This window comes from Dreissena polymorpha, chromosome 9 (assembly GCF_020536995.1).
Source record: "Dreissena polymorpha isolate Duluth1 chromosome 9, UMN_Dpol_1.0, whole genome shotgun sequence".
Classification (NCBI taxonomy): domain Eukaryota; kingdom Metazoa; phylum Mollusca; class Bivalvia; order Myida; family Dreissenidae; genus Dreissena; species Dreissena polymorpha.
Genome location: NC_068363.1, coordinates 21,949,989 through 21,965,970, shown reverse-complemented (window position 1 = coordinate 21,965,970; position 15,982 = coordinate 21,949,989). Strand labels below are relative to the sequence as shown.

Sequence of the window (15,982 nt, the reverse complement as noted above, 5' to 3'; positions counted from 1 at the left end):
ACCCCAAAAACGGTTTGCATTGCATACGCAAACCACTTGTTCTAACAATAACAGCGACATGCGTAAACTCCATTTTCTTTCACAATTTCTAAACACTATTGTTTAACTATGTCTTAAAGTTAAAACTTATCGCAGTTCGTAATTTGATATAAGGCAAACGCTGTACACAAGGTTATCCACTAAGAAAGTATACCATACCAATAATGTACGGCTCGCTTTTTCACCTTGGTAACTGGATTGATTGTTAACACTCGCCTTGAAGACACTTATAAGTGTGGACTATCAGTATTGCACAATGTAAAGTTAAAGGAGGTTATTGCGTTTCCTGTTTAGCGTGCTCTATAAGAACAGTACAAATTTCCTTTTCATAATATATATTTGCACTGATATGTTTTGTAAAGTGTTATTATTCGGGTTCTTAATTCGTATATCACTTTGTTTAGATGTATGTGTTACGGATACCGAACACGTTGTAATATATATTAAATTTTGCTTCCATGATAATATATGTGTCTTATAGGAACTAGTTCTGTAACGATTTTGCAAGTGTGTCGTCGCAAAGATTCATTTACTGTTCGCTGTAAAGCAGCTTAAAACTGGGTTCATGGGGTAAACCACGTTTCACTAAGTACACTTAAAGAAACAGTTTTCAACACTATTGAGTTCAACTGTATTTTTAAATTCTCTTTCAACTTGGTTGGAATATTTGTACAAGTGATATCTCGATCGTGTTTGAAACTTGGTTGTGCGTGGCCAAGCGATTGGTCTAATTGAATACATATCATATGAACAACAAGAGGGACCATTGATCCACATATCTTCATGAAACTCGTTTCTCTATATAACAAGCGATTGCTCATTTAACATGTCAATAATGCAGCACAAATGAAAAGTCAGACACAGTTACATGACAAGTTGTGAAATTAAATGCAGGCAGGAATTAAGATATATTCGTATGCTAAATTCAGACAAAGTTTCATTGCGCCGCAATGACAAAGAACTGTTAAATATTTGCAACACTGTCGTTGTCAATATAAATTATTGAACTTGAAGATGATAGGTTAAACCTGGAGATGTCGTTGCGTTTGAATATATGAAATATATATTAAAGGGAGATTATACGATTTTGTCAGATATGTTTGAATATATATAAAATGTGTAAAAATCATATTATACATATATTTCAATATGAATTAAAATAAAAGTTAAGAAGAACATGTGTCAAAATAAGCGAAACAAGCCAGATATTTAATTCTGAAATCGAAAATGTCTGTACATCATACATGTACTATGTGAATCTAAATTAAGTTTTACGGATCATTTTAATTTTCTGCGACGATATATATTCATACGACACTTGAACACTAACTATTATCCTAATAAAAAGACGAATGCATCGGTTACTGTAAGAAAATATGTACGAAATATCTTCGTCACAATCGGCTCGGTGCGCTAATTTGTCTTTGCTGCATTTTATATATTCACCTTCAATGTATAATTGTTCTTGCCAATGTTGTGTTATTGTAACATATTTTTATCAATATATTACAATTATACACATATACAAATCGGAAAATCTCCTTTACAAATATATTGAGTACGTGTTGTTGATAATATAATAATTTGAAGTGATCTTAATGCCGAACCTAGTTTTGTTCGATGCAGCCTGTTCAGTATTAAGAGCATCAAGCGAGCCGTGAAAAGGACCTTATTACTTTTGCAAGGAACTTATACGATTTAGCAGCAGTGCAGGCAAAATGACGTGGATTAATCGTGGGATTATAAGGTAGAATGGAAGGATTTATTTATTTCTGGCGTGTATCGTTACTTGCAATAGACTGTTATAATTAGAACTATTGTGATATGTTTAATAAACGATGGACAAGTAACACAATTTACGAAGTGTCATGATTAACCATCAACATAAAAATAAGGTGGCGTTTCATATCGGGGTCTGTTATCAACAATAAACCGCTGAAATCAAAACACGAAAACAGCACTTTTTCCAGATACCGATGTTTGCAAGTATTTTGAATGTCGGAACACTTAATGATTCTCGCTTCCGAGCCCATTTCAGTAATTTTCAACAACAAACTTTCACTTTTCTGGCAATTCGAGTAATTCAAAAACGTTAATGTCACATGAGAAACATCGTTAGAACCAGACTGTAAACTGGTGCTCAAATGAAAAGACTGTTCAAGAAATCGCAATTCACGTCCGCCGTTATAAATTTCATCCGAAAACGGCAACCGAATCTAAAAATATACATAGAATCTGAATTAATGTATAACAATCTCGTTGCAATTTACAAGATATCTGAATTTTCAAATTTCAGTTAATGTAGTAACAACTAAAATCTGACAATAAGTAAGACACTGAAAATGGTGCTCTCGCACTCAATATGAATTTATCCTTGACCTTGGTATAAAAGGTTGACGTGGAGCCTAACGGGTGTTTTTCCAGATGTATATCTCGAGTTTATTTGAACCCTATCCCAAGAGATATTCTTTTATGAGGATATTGCGATGTTTATGTACTCGTTTAAAGGTATATTTCGGAACAGTTTGGCTTGTGAATGTTTATTTTGATATAAATAGGGATTTATATAAATTGATAGTGTTTACAGTTTTTGTTTGATGAATTTATAATATGGAAATACAAAACTACATTTCTCACAATTGGATGTCGTACTTAAACACAAATAAAATATTAAGGAAACATTATTTCGGATGAGACGGAATAAAAGATTGTAATTTAACTTTTATGGTGTCGGCTAAGTGTCTGTTTTTGTAACATGTTACATTATGCCATCGAAACATTTTATTAACTGCTTGAATTGTTTCCCAAAATGTTGTATTTTGGACGGCGAAATGTTTTGTGCATGTTTTTGTAAAATTTGACCTGTAAAGTTGTGCTAAAGATTTTAATATAGTTTTATTATTATAGCAAAAGAGAAGTACATTCACTTAATTTGGCAAACTTCTGATGTTTGGAGCATTTAACCATTTCAAATGTATGTTTAACATACATTTGTATCGATTGTATTGGTCGTATTGAATGTACAAATTATTTCTAAATGTTTATACAATAATATGCATTTTATTTATAAAGTTTGCTTTATTTCCATATAACGTAGATAATAAGACTTACAGTACAGCCAAAGCGGAACAAACGTATTTCGCGATCCGCGGCGGCAAGGCGAAACGACGCGTCAGTCGTTGAAGCCGCGTCAGTATGCGGCGGCAAGTCGCATTTCGCCGCGAAACTTCGCATCTGTCCGCCGAGGCATGCCGCGGTCCGCGACATGATGCCGAGTCGATGCGATCATGAAATATTTTTTTTTATAATTATTAGTAAGTTACATGTAGTTAACAAATTTTGAAAGAACAATTATAATAATAATTAAAATCATAATAAATATATTGTGCGCGGATTAGCATATACATGTAAGCATAGTTAATGTGTCTGGCCAATTATTAAGTTTGTTTCCCGCCCGTAGCGTATGTATTTCACACATAAACAAGGTCACGTAATTATGTTTTCGCACATACAAGTGGTCAAGGCTCCAGCATATGGTGGATTTATAAATAAATTGCATGTTGATTCCGCTATTATATTTTAGCTGAGAAAATTAGCAGTTTGAAGCCACATCAATAATCAAGACGGTGACGACGTATTTGTAGTTTTGTTAATTATCAGCTTATTACAACTATTGTTTGAATATGCGTATATAAACACGTTTTATTTTGTTCATATTATACAGTTAATATCGCTACTAATTACCCGATAATCCCGTATATTCCAGTTTTAAAGCAAATGCTGGTAAATATTTACGATACACAAACATTCTCGATATTTCCTTAAGTATCAAATACATATGGGCATTTGTTACTATTTATAGAGATGATGAAATAACGTCTAATCGGGGCGTTTTTTTCTTCTCTGAACACGCGATTTACGCCTGACGTGATGTTCATGTATTTATACAACACAAAATACACCCAATCTTTCCAAACGACGTTCTACATGTCTGCATAATTTTCGCTTTTTATGAAACAAAGGATATTTTAGCACTGTTTATTTGACGCAAGAATTTGCCAAAGGACGCGTTCGCATTAAAATTCTGAAGTGTGTTTCGGATTACAAATATAATAATGATTATCGAACGAAACATAAACAGTTGCGCGTAATTAATTCTACGCTACACATACATGTATGCACATGTAGGTGGATATCTTTTCACTCGATCCGCCGCGTACGTATGCGGCGGATTTACTCCGCGAAAGTACGCGAGGTTAATACAGACTCGGCGTCGTTGCGCGGATCGATGCCGAGTGCCACGGCGATACGCCGCGTGAACACACGATTCGGCCGCCGCGGACTAATAATCTGGCCGTGGCGTAGCCGCGGATTATGTTTGTGCCGCTTTGGCTGTACTGTACAAACTAAGAACACAATGCAAGTTTCAACAATTTTCAATGATTTATTAGGATTTGACACAAGTAGAACTAAAGCAGTTTCCAAACAAAATTGCATTTTGCGCAATTATTAATACAATAAAAACAAAAGCCGATGACACTATTTTTTTAAGCTCACATAATGCACATGGTGAGCTGTTGGGATCACCTTTCAATCATCGTTCCTTGTGCGTCATGCGTAGTCAACATTTACACTGTTAATATTCTATAGGACACAAACTTGATAAGAACATTTTCCCAAATTATATTTTGACCTTGTTTGAAACTGGATAACGTAAGTCAAAAAACTTGTGAGGTCAATTAAATAAAAAAGAGTTTCTTTAAATTTGAAAATTCACATTTAGAGTTCAGTCTTTATAAAACTTTGCCAGAATATGTATTCAAATGATTTCTTGGATGAGGTCGAACATGCTTCTGGTTCGCTTACAAATGGTAACCAGGGGGCGGGACAGTGTTCCTTATATGGCTTTATTTAAAATGTGTTAACACTATAGATGTTACATTTTTAGTCTATTCTACTTGAAATGTGGGCAGTACATTTTATAATTTCTTTTGGACGAGTTTGAAAATATTTCCCCGTTTCAAAACATGCGAACGAAGGGACAGAGTTATTACCCGTATACGGCTATAGTGGACTATTGTATACGTTCTAGATGCCATATTATTCATCAAATATTTGGGAAACTTGGTCAGAAATGATTAATTAAGATATGTCGGCAGAGATCGCAAATGGTTCCGGTTAGTTGCAAAACATAACCGCAACATGGGCGGGGCTGTCTTTTTGATATGGCTATGGCAAAACCATGTTGAAGTTAGTTGAAATTCTAGGAGGCAAATTTGTATTTCAAACGCAATGAAACATTAAAGTGTTCGGTGTGTTGAATAACATGTCCGCCAGTGGGCGGTAAGGTTTTGTTATTTTGCTAGAATTAAACAGTGTTAACAAATTTCGATATATTGAACGAGTTTTTAATGATTTAAATCCGTTGAAAAAGCATAGCCACTTAGGTAGTTTTTCGTATATGGATGACGTGAAACCATGTAATATGTCTAGAAGTAATATGTTTAGTTCAATTATCATGACACTCATCAACACATTGTTGTATAATAATATATTGGTCAATAAACCATTAAGTATACATTTTGCGAAAAACAAATATCACGCTTGAATCTCTAGCTTTATCAAGTGTACAGCTTTTGGCATCATTATTGATTTCGAAGACAAACAATGCACACAATGTTTATGAAAAAACATATTTTATACCCTCGTTAGGCATCGTCTTTATGATACATTAATCAGTGATTTTCTGTCACTAATGCACATGAATTTGTATTAGGAGATAACATTTGGAACCAACACCCATAACTGTGTTCCGTTCTGACAAATCAAAATATACTGTCTATAAATCGCTTTGCTGTATTAATGTGTTGTGGTCGTCTTTTTAAGGCCACACATCTCGAATACAATCTTAAGTAAGCATTAATATTTACTTTATGGCGTCTTTTATAGAGATACCTCACTTTTATTTATAACACTATTCGTAAATACGCATACCGCTTTTAATAGACCCGTTAATATTTTCCTTAAGGTAATGTATTGGTTCATCATGGTTTTATGAACTTTCAGGTTTATTTTTAAACGTAGTTTTCCATATCATCTTGTCAATCTGATTCGCCATGTTTCGCATAACAGTTCAACACACCTTGATAAAAATGACTGGTATATATGTTAACGGCGGTCTGGTTGAATAGCACACAATTCACCTGATGAGTTTCCAAATTTGTATTTCTTCCACATTCCCAAATCTATGTATTTTCGAGCTATGTAACGGGACAATGTTACTAGATTTTCATGAAATTTAAAATAAACTTGAACAACACCACAGTTCGATGTAAAATAATTTGCACAAGTCATGCACAATACTACAATTGTTTGACCTTTCTATATCAGGAAATACTTTAACAATTTACACATTTACATGTACATAAGAGCTTTATTGAAACGCCAGGAAACAGTTATTTGTGATTATCTCACATTTCTTAATTGTTAAATTAGTTAAATACCTTGTTCGAAGGAACAAAATCACATGCTTGAAACTGGCATAATGTTCAGGCGGTTTAAAATGTATATATAATGTGCATACAAACGAATTGATGGATGATTGTTGTAGTTGTAGTTGGTGTTACATATATAGTTGTTTATTTATTAAATGAGCACGCCCTTTTTAGCAACAGTAGGCTATGTGTCAATCAATAAACGTTGAAACCTTGATTTTGTGTAATATTTCTCAACAAATGAAGTATGATTTTCAGTAAAATAAACAATTATATTTCGAACTCGAACATGTTTCGTTGTTTGTTTCATTATCAACTGTCCATTCCTCTTGAACTTCTCTGGTGTTTTGCGAATAGTTTTTTGTTTGTTTATATAATATTTAGTAATAATCCCCATCACTAAATACATTTCACTTGAAACACATTTTAACAACATATATAAACTAGAAGCAAATTACATTGACTTCTAATTTACGTGAATTAAGTTTGTTTGGTCAGACTCACTTTCGTTCAGACGACGCTTTGTTCGATTGTTGTGATATTGTTTTACGCGGGTTATATTTGAGTATTGACGCTTTTAAAGGAGTAGATAGAGCGCGGGTATGTTTTCTTATTTATTAATAGTTAGTATAAAAAACATGTGTTTAATACATTTCACTTGAAACACATTTTAACAACATATATCAAATATAAGCAAATGACATTCACTTTTCAATTACGGACTATTCCGTCTTTAAACTTAGCAAAACGTCAAAACATCATAGAGTTGGCTTATCCATTTCAGAACATTTAACATTCGACTTGTTTCGTCACCAAGTATTGCGTTCAATTGTCAAAGAGTAACCAATTGATTTTCCATGAGTATTAACATGCTCTAGTGTTTTGTGATTTTAGTTTTATGTTTGTTTGGTTAAAAAGACGCCTTAAGCACTAAAACCAGTCAAGACACTATAAAGTCATGAATGTAACTGCATTCGTCATAGTAAACTAGATCAATTACTTAACAGCGATGGCAATTCGAAAACTTATTTTAACTTAATAATTAAAGCGCGATTTTTTAACATGATCTTTGTTTGCGTATGGTTTGTTCGTAAAAAACGTATGAATTATTGTTATGTATTATCACTGTTTGATAAAGATCGATATTTATTTGAGGTGTGAAATGATCAATATTGAAATAATTAATTTATTGCCAACGGTTTTTTACATATTTTTATTTTCTAATTCTACATTTGTAAGCGGTCTATATTGTGTTGGCAGATCGAAATATTAACTGTGTATTCAAGTTAAACAATAACTGCGCATAAACGACCCAATGTCATTCGTTAGACATATGTGTATCAATTCCGACCTGTTACCTTGTAGTCCCTTAGTTTGTGTTTCAAAAGTATGGAAAATGTCGGTTTCTTAAATGCATACTTTTTCAAATGTTTGAGTCGGACAAGCGTTCACATTTTTTTTATTGTATTGATATAACATTTATTATTCTTGTACATAACACTACACTCTTTAACTGAATACAATTATACACGTTTTTTTACATTATTTAATAACATAAGACAATATCATGTGCATTCGTAGAATAAAATTACTACCTATGTATTTTATGTTCACTGTGCGAAAGGCAGTGACAATGCTGAAAGAGGGTCTCATTTAAATGATCACGTGCTTTGCACTAGGAGCTCACGTATATTATTAAATTGTATTGTGTAACAAAAATAAAAATATAAATTAACTATTTAGTGATGCACGTTTGCATTTCGTTAAGTAAATAACCGAACTTGTATAAATTATTGTGATGAATCGTTTAGTTAATATGTTATTGTATCATATCGTTTTGTACGTGTTAATCTTTCTTCTGTCCCAGATCATTTCTGTGTAAACCCTTCTTAAGTAAGCGCGCGGTAACTTTAGCATCAAAGAGCGTTGACGTACGCATTAAATCTAGAATATCAACAAATAGATAATCTATATTTTAAGTACTGATAGTCGTATAGTAATTGTATTTCTGTGTTGATATGTTGTATTATAAATGTAATTAGTTACAGTTGCATATTTCTTACAAATTAAAATCCGATCCTTTACGGAAACAGTAAATAACAATCAGCTCATGTTACTTATTACTAAAATCAGACTTGGGTCCTAATCTATGGACTGATATGCCCGTATTCAGCCAAGGTGAACAATAATGGCAATAAGCTATTTGATTTGATAAAAGTATGTATTAAGTTTTCGTGGTTGTTGTTTCCAGCAATGGGCATATGAAAAGAGGATAATGGATAGACAGAAAATTGAAAAAATAATATTTTTTTATTTGAAAAAAGTATAGGGCATTTCTGGGCCGTCTAAAGTGCTTCTATCCAGGAGCTTCAGGGAACTCCTGACTGGCACCTGGCCAAGGCGTCATCCTGGACTACACCAGGGGCCTTCAAGCCTTCTGCTCCTCGTGTTTATTTATTCAGGATTGTTACATCAATTTCCTCTGATTTCCCCACCAACTCTAGTGTTGGAAATTATTGTTTATTAACTAAACTATAGTTATGTATCTAGTTAAGAAAATTAAGAATGATATGCCTTACGTTTCAGTTGGTTTGATTCTTTGAACAGACGATCTAAGTTTTGTAAAATATACTTATTTAATTATAGGACAAATAAAGCAACCAAGATAACATGATCAGAGGATGCTCACAGACAAGAACATGTATGACGTGCCATAATACCATCTACTCCTCGGTTGTCCACAAACTAACTCTCTACTGAATGGTTCATTTAGTCTCCTGGGGATGGCTGCCGACACCAACATCTTCACCGATAAGCAGACCAATAACTGGTTCAAAGCGTGCATTGCCCTCAATTTGACAAAGGATGGATTGACTGACTTTGTTGTGACAGAATTATTAAACGTCCAAACAATAGTTGGTAGAAGTTGTGGACAATGCTTTATTCAAAACCTTATACCGTGTTCAACTCAGTACGTGTGTAAAAAGAGGAAAGGAAATAACTGTTCTTTCCACAATTCACAACAACGCAAGTCATGCCAAACATGTGATAAAGTGAAACAAGATATCACATTGTTACACAGATTTGAACGTCCTAGCTGGGCAAACACTAAAGCTGAATTATGGGTGACGGATCCGTGGGAAATCGGTAAATGCTACCTCCCACCGGACGGATATAGCAGCGTATCATCTGTGCAAGAATCTGACTTCAATGGTGTGGTTAGCATTGTGTTGAACTGCAAGCATTTCGAGACATGCCTCTCTGCCGCATGTCTATCACCGCCGCCGCCTGATAAGCAATGCCCGCTAGAAAAGGTATTCTTAAAATTTACCAGTCTAATGGGCTGAATATGTGATTATTTTCTTCAAAGTTTAGTTTGTTAACTGAATCATCATAATACTATGTTTTGTGACGCGATGTATGTCATGCAATTATTTCTCATTGTATCAAATATGCAAGTCTTATTTAAAATTAAAAATATAGTCTGTGCATAATTAAGCATTTTTTAAATCACGTGTAATAAGTTTGACGCTGACAGTCCATGTGTGTGTAGGTTTACCTCAATGCTGCTTCTCTTGGTCTTTAACACGTCACAGCGATCCTTTCTCTCTTTAGGTCCGACAAATAGGCCGAGATGTACGCCACACTGCTGACTGCAAGGTTACAGATGCTGATCTGCAGTACTTCTTTCTGACACTGACCATCCTACTTGCTGATCCAGTCCGCTTATTGCATGATACCTCAGCGACAGAAGCGCGCAGGAAACTCAGTGATGTAAATTTATTGTGTTTGTGTTGTTTGTCTTTATATAAAAACGGATATTTAATATATAAAGAATGCTTGCAAGGAATATGTGTACATGTGTACTACAAGGTGTTTGATTGTGTCATTAGAAAATTGCGCTTGAACTATTTTTAATGGAAATATGAACATCAGTGCTTTTGTCTGTTGTCCGTCGTGCGTTGTGTCTTGTGCGACGTCAATATTTGCCTTGTTCACTCTCTAGTGGCAACATTTATTGTCCAATCTTCATGAAATTTGGTCAGAAGATTGGTTTCAATAATATCTTGGATGCGTTCGAAAATGGTTACGTTTGCTTGAAAAACATGGCTGCCAAGGAGCGGGGCATTTTTCTTATATGGCTATATATGGCTATAGTAAAATCTTGTTAACACTCTAGTGGCCACATTTATTGTGTGATCTTTATGAAACTTGGTCAGAAGAATCATCCCAATAATATCCTGGACGAGTTCGAAAATGATGCCGGTTGGTTGAAAAACATGGCCGCCAGGGGACGGGGCATTTTTCCTTTTATGGCTATAGTAAAACCTTGTTAACACTCTAGAGGCCACATTTATTTTCCGATCGTCATGCAACTTGCTCAGAAGATTTGTCCAACTGATATCTTTGATGATTTCAAAAAATGGTAACCTTTGCTTGAAAAACATGGCTGCCAAGGGGCGGGGCATTTTTCCTTATATGGCTATACATGTATGGCTATAGTAAAATCTTCTTAACACTCTAGAGGCCACATTTATTTCCAATCTTGATGAAATATGGTCAGAAGATTTGTCTTAATGATATCTTGGATGAATTCGAAAATGGTTACGTTTGCTTGAATAACATGGCCGCCAAGGGGCGGGGCATTTTTTTCTTATATGGCTATATAAGGCTATAGTAAAATCTTGTTAACACTCTAGAGGCCACATTTATAGTACGATCTTCATGAAACTCGGTCAGAAGATTCATCCAAATAATATCTTGGACGAGTTCAAAAATGATGCCGGTTGGTTGCAAAACATGGCCACCACAGAGGCGGGGCTATTTTCCTTATATGGCTAAAGTTAAACCTTGTTAACACTCTAGAGGTCACATTTATTTTCTGATCATCATGAAACTTGGTAAGAATATTTGTCCCAATGATATCTTGGATGAGTTTGAAAATGGTTTTGGTTGCTTTTAAAACATGGCCACCGGGGGCGGGGCATTTTTACTTATATGGCTTAAGTAAAACCTTGTTAACACTATAGAGGCCACATTTATTGTCCAATCTTCATAAAATTTGGTCAGAAGATTGGTCTCAATGATATCTTGGATGAGTTCGAAAATAATTATGTTTGCTTGAAAAAATGGCTTCCAAGGGGCGGGGCATTTTTCCTTATATGGCTATAGTAAAATCTTGTTAACACTCTAGAGGCCACATTTACTGTCCGATCTTCATGAAACTTGGTCAGAAGATTCATCCCGATAATATCTTGGATGAGTTCAAAAATGATGCCGGTTGGTTAAAAAATCATGGCTGCCAGGGGGCCGGGCATTTTCTTATATGGCTATAGTAAAACCTTGTTAACACTCTAGAGGACACATTAATTTTCCGATCTTCGTGAAACTTGGTCAGAAGACTTGTCCCAATAATATCTTGTTCTCTCAGTTGAGCGACTTTGGGCCTTTCATTCCCTCTTGTTTAGACATAATTATCCCCACGCTTTTCAAAATATTGTGGTTATCTCCGCCGTCCGTCTGTCCGTCCGTCTGTCTGTCCGTCCTGGCCACTATCTCCTCCTACACTATAAGCACTAGAACCTTGAAACTTACACACATGGGAGCTATGAGCATATGTGCGACCCTGCACTTTTTGGAATTTTGATCTGATCCCTGGGTCAAATGTTATGGGGGTTAGGGTGGGGCCGGGTCAGATATTTTCACTCATTTTTAATGATATTTTACATTAACTTCTTCATTTCTGCACCGATTTACTCCAAATTGATACTGAACCTCTCTTATGACAATACGGTCAATCTCAACTACGCATGGCCCCATTACCAACCCTGGGGCCCCCTGCCCACATAGACCACACCCACCCAAAATTGCCTTTTACTATAATTTCTTCATTTCTACACCGATTCACTTCAAATTGATACTGAAATTCTCTTATGACAATACGGTCAATCTCAACTATGCATGACAATACGGTCAATCTCCAGTATGCATGGCCCCATTACCAACACTGAGGCGCCCCACCCAAAATTGCCTTTTACTTTAACTTCTTCATTTCTACACCGATTCACTTCTTATTGATACTGAACTTCTCTTATGACAATACGGTCAATCTCAACTGTGCATGGCCCCATTACCAACCCTGTGGCGCCCCGTCCAAATAGACCACACCCACCAAAAATTGCCTTTTATTATAATTTCTTCATTTCTTCAATGATTCACTTCTAATTTATACTGAACTATTCTTATGACATTAGGGTCAATCTCAACTATGCATACCAACCCTGGGGCGCCCCGTCCACATAAGCCACACCCGTCCAAAATATCCTTTTACTTAACTTCTTCATTTCTACACTGATTCACTTCTAACTGATACTGAACTTCTCTTATGACAATACGGTCAATCTCAACTACGCATGGCCCCATTACCAACCCTGGGGCCCCCTGCCCACATAGACCACACCCACCCAAAATTGCCTTTTACTATAATATCTTCATTTCTACACCGATTCACTTCAAATTGATACTGAAATTCTCTTATGACAATACGGTCAATCTGAACTATGCATGACAATACAGTCAATCTCCAGTATGCATGGCCCCATTACCAACACTGAGGCGCCCCACCCATATAGGCCACACCCACCCAAAATTGCCTTTTACTATAACTTCTTCATTTCTACACCGAGTCACTTCTTATTGATACTGAACTTCTCTTATGACAATACGGTCAATCTCAACTGTGCATGGCCCCATTACCAACCCTGTGGCGCCCCGTCCAAATAGGCCACTCCACCAAAAATTGCCTTTTATTATAATTTCTTCATTTCTACAATGATTCACTTCTATTTTATACTGAACTATTCTTATGACATTACGGTCAATCTCAACTATGCATACCAACCCTGGGGCGCCCCGTCCACATAAGCCACACCCGTCCAAAATATCCTTTTACTTAACTTCTTCATTTCTACACCGATTCACTTCTAATTGATACTGAACTTCTCTTATGACAATACGGTCAATCTCAACTATGCATTGCCCCATTACCAACCCTGGGGCACCCCTGGGTCAAACGTGGGGATACGCATCGGCCTCTGCTGCGCCATTTCTAGTTATAATTTATAAACCTGTATTTCATTGTTATTAATTTATTTCTCATTGTAGATATTTATAGCAGGGTCTAGCTAGGCTCAAAATGTAGGGTGAAGTTACTTCTTCCTAAAGCCAAAATAGGGAGAATTGGTAATAACTTGGGAGAAATTGTACATTTGTGTGATAGATCTTAGTTTTACATATATTTTGGGGCAACTTAAAGGATGAGTGGTTTCTATTCAGCGTTCAATCAACTCTTCACTTGTTTTATACAATAAGACATATTAAGTGTAAACAACCTACGTGTTTCTTATTTCTCATTGATTGTTGATAATGATGGTACTTTTTCTGAACAGGTGTATGAAATAAAATTCAATTGAAACAAACCAGTAATGTTCAGAATCATTTTACTTCCATGTTAATTTTAAGCAATTCAACATTAAATAAAATGCATATTTTGTTACAAATATTTGTTTTAAATTAAAAATTAATTTAAAATCTTATTTTAAAGCAGATATTCCAAATCTGACCTGTAAATGAGCCCCATATGTATTGCCAGTGCTAGGTTACCTCTGCCAATCAATGGACCATTTAAGTTTGCTTAAGCATAGTTATTTGTAGCCAGCACAAGGCAATTAATCAAGGCATCATTTATGAACAATTTTAAGAAGTCTTAAAGCTCCAGACTGTTCTATTGAATGTTCAAATTTGCATGACCTGTAAATGGGGCAACTTATGTCTGCGAATCCTCCCAAGTCCAATACTCCACATCAAATTGATTTTAATCAATCAATATCTGGCACAAAGTAAATCATTTAAAGGCGAAGAGCTTACTTTACCTTCATGAAATAAATATGCGAAATTAATATTCCATGGGCGAACAAATCGCCTACTCGTGAGACCCCTGTTATAAGCATGATTTAATAATAATGGAAATGATGTATTCTTACAATTATTCATTATATATAAATTAATATGCAACAGGGAGCATTCCAGCTACGACTGCGCAATCGAAAGTGCCCTTTTGACAAAAGACTGCGCGCTCAAAAGTCCCCTTGTGACAAAATAGCCACCCTGACCTTATAAAATCCTAGCTGGAGCACTGTAAACACTGCTTAGATGAAATTCATCTAGTTTAGTAAACGATTTTGATTTTATTTCCAGTAATATTCATTGAATATCATTGGAAATAAAGTCAAACTTGTTGACTGAACTAAAACCAGTTAATTGGACCTGCATTGACATGGCAAATCTTACTTTCATCAAATATCAATATAATCAAGCACATTAACAACTTTGAAATATTCCATCTTTTGGGAAAAATATATTGAAAATCACATTATTGAACGGAGATATTGAAATCATATAATAACACGACAGTGAATAATTAGAAGAATGAATTAAGGCTTTATTTAAACGGACGTCAATATAGGAATTTTTATTCCCCTTGTCCAAGAAGAAGAGGTATATTGTTTTGCTGGATGTCGGTCGGTCTGTCTGTCTGTACAGAAGTCTGAATGTCAGACCAGTTCGTTTTCCGATCCATAACTCAATAAATTGACCGATTGGCTTGGCACTATATATGTGCATTTGCCTTGGATAGTAGATGACCCCTATTGAAATTGGGGTCAAAAGGTCAAAGGTAAAGGTCACTTATTACACTAAGTGGTTTCCGATTAATAACTCATCAACCAATTGACCCATCGGCTTTATACTTCACATGTGCATTGGCCTTGGACAGTATATGATTCCTATGGAAATTGAGGTCACTAGGTCAAATGTCAAGGTCACTATCACACTAAATGTGAAAATCGTTTCCAATCAATAATTCATCAACCAATCAACCAATTTGCTTGATCTTTCACATATGCATTGGTCCTGGTTAATAGATGACTGCTATTGAAATTTGAGTCACCAAAAAAACACACAATGTGAAAATCGTTTCCGATCAATAACTTGTAAGAAAATTGACCGATTGGCTTGATACTTCACAGGTGCATTGGCCTTGGACAGTAGATGACCCCATTGAAATTGGGGTCACTAAGTCAAAGGTCAATGTCACTAACACTTAGTGTGAAAATCGTTTCCGATCAATAACTCATTGACTGATTGGCTTGATACTTCACATGTGCATTGGCCTTGAATAGTAAATGACACCTCTTGAAATTGGGGTCAGTAGGTCAAAGGTCAAGGTCACTATTACACTAAATGTGAAAATTGTTTCCGATCAATAACTCGTCAACATATTGACCGATTTTGGCTTGATACTTTACATGTGCATTGGCCTTGGACAGTAGATGATCCCTAGTGAAATTGGGGTCACTAGGTCTAAGGACACGATCACTTTCACTCTAAAT

At 35.4% G+C, this 15,982-nt stretch overlaps 1 protein-coding gene across 1 annotated transcript in view; it reads left to right on the top strand.

Annotated features, from left to right (window-relative positions):
- Nucleotides 1–15,982, top strand: part of LOC127846694 (uncharacterized) — a 41,832-nt gene that overhangs the window by 12,318 nt on the left and 13,532 nt on the right. Inside the window, exons 2-3 of the mRNA XM_052378175.1 lie at nt 9,180–9,847; nt 10,149–10,307. Coding sequence (XP_052234135.1) covers nt 9,317–9,847; nt 10,149–10,307 — 690 coding nt within the window. The 5' untranslated portion in view covers nt 9,180–9,316. The remainder of the gene's footprint in view (nt 1–9,179; nt 9,848–10,148; nt 10,308–15,982) is intronic.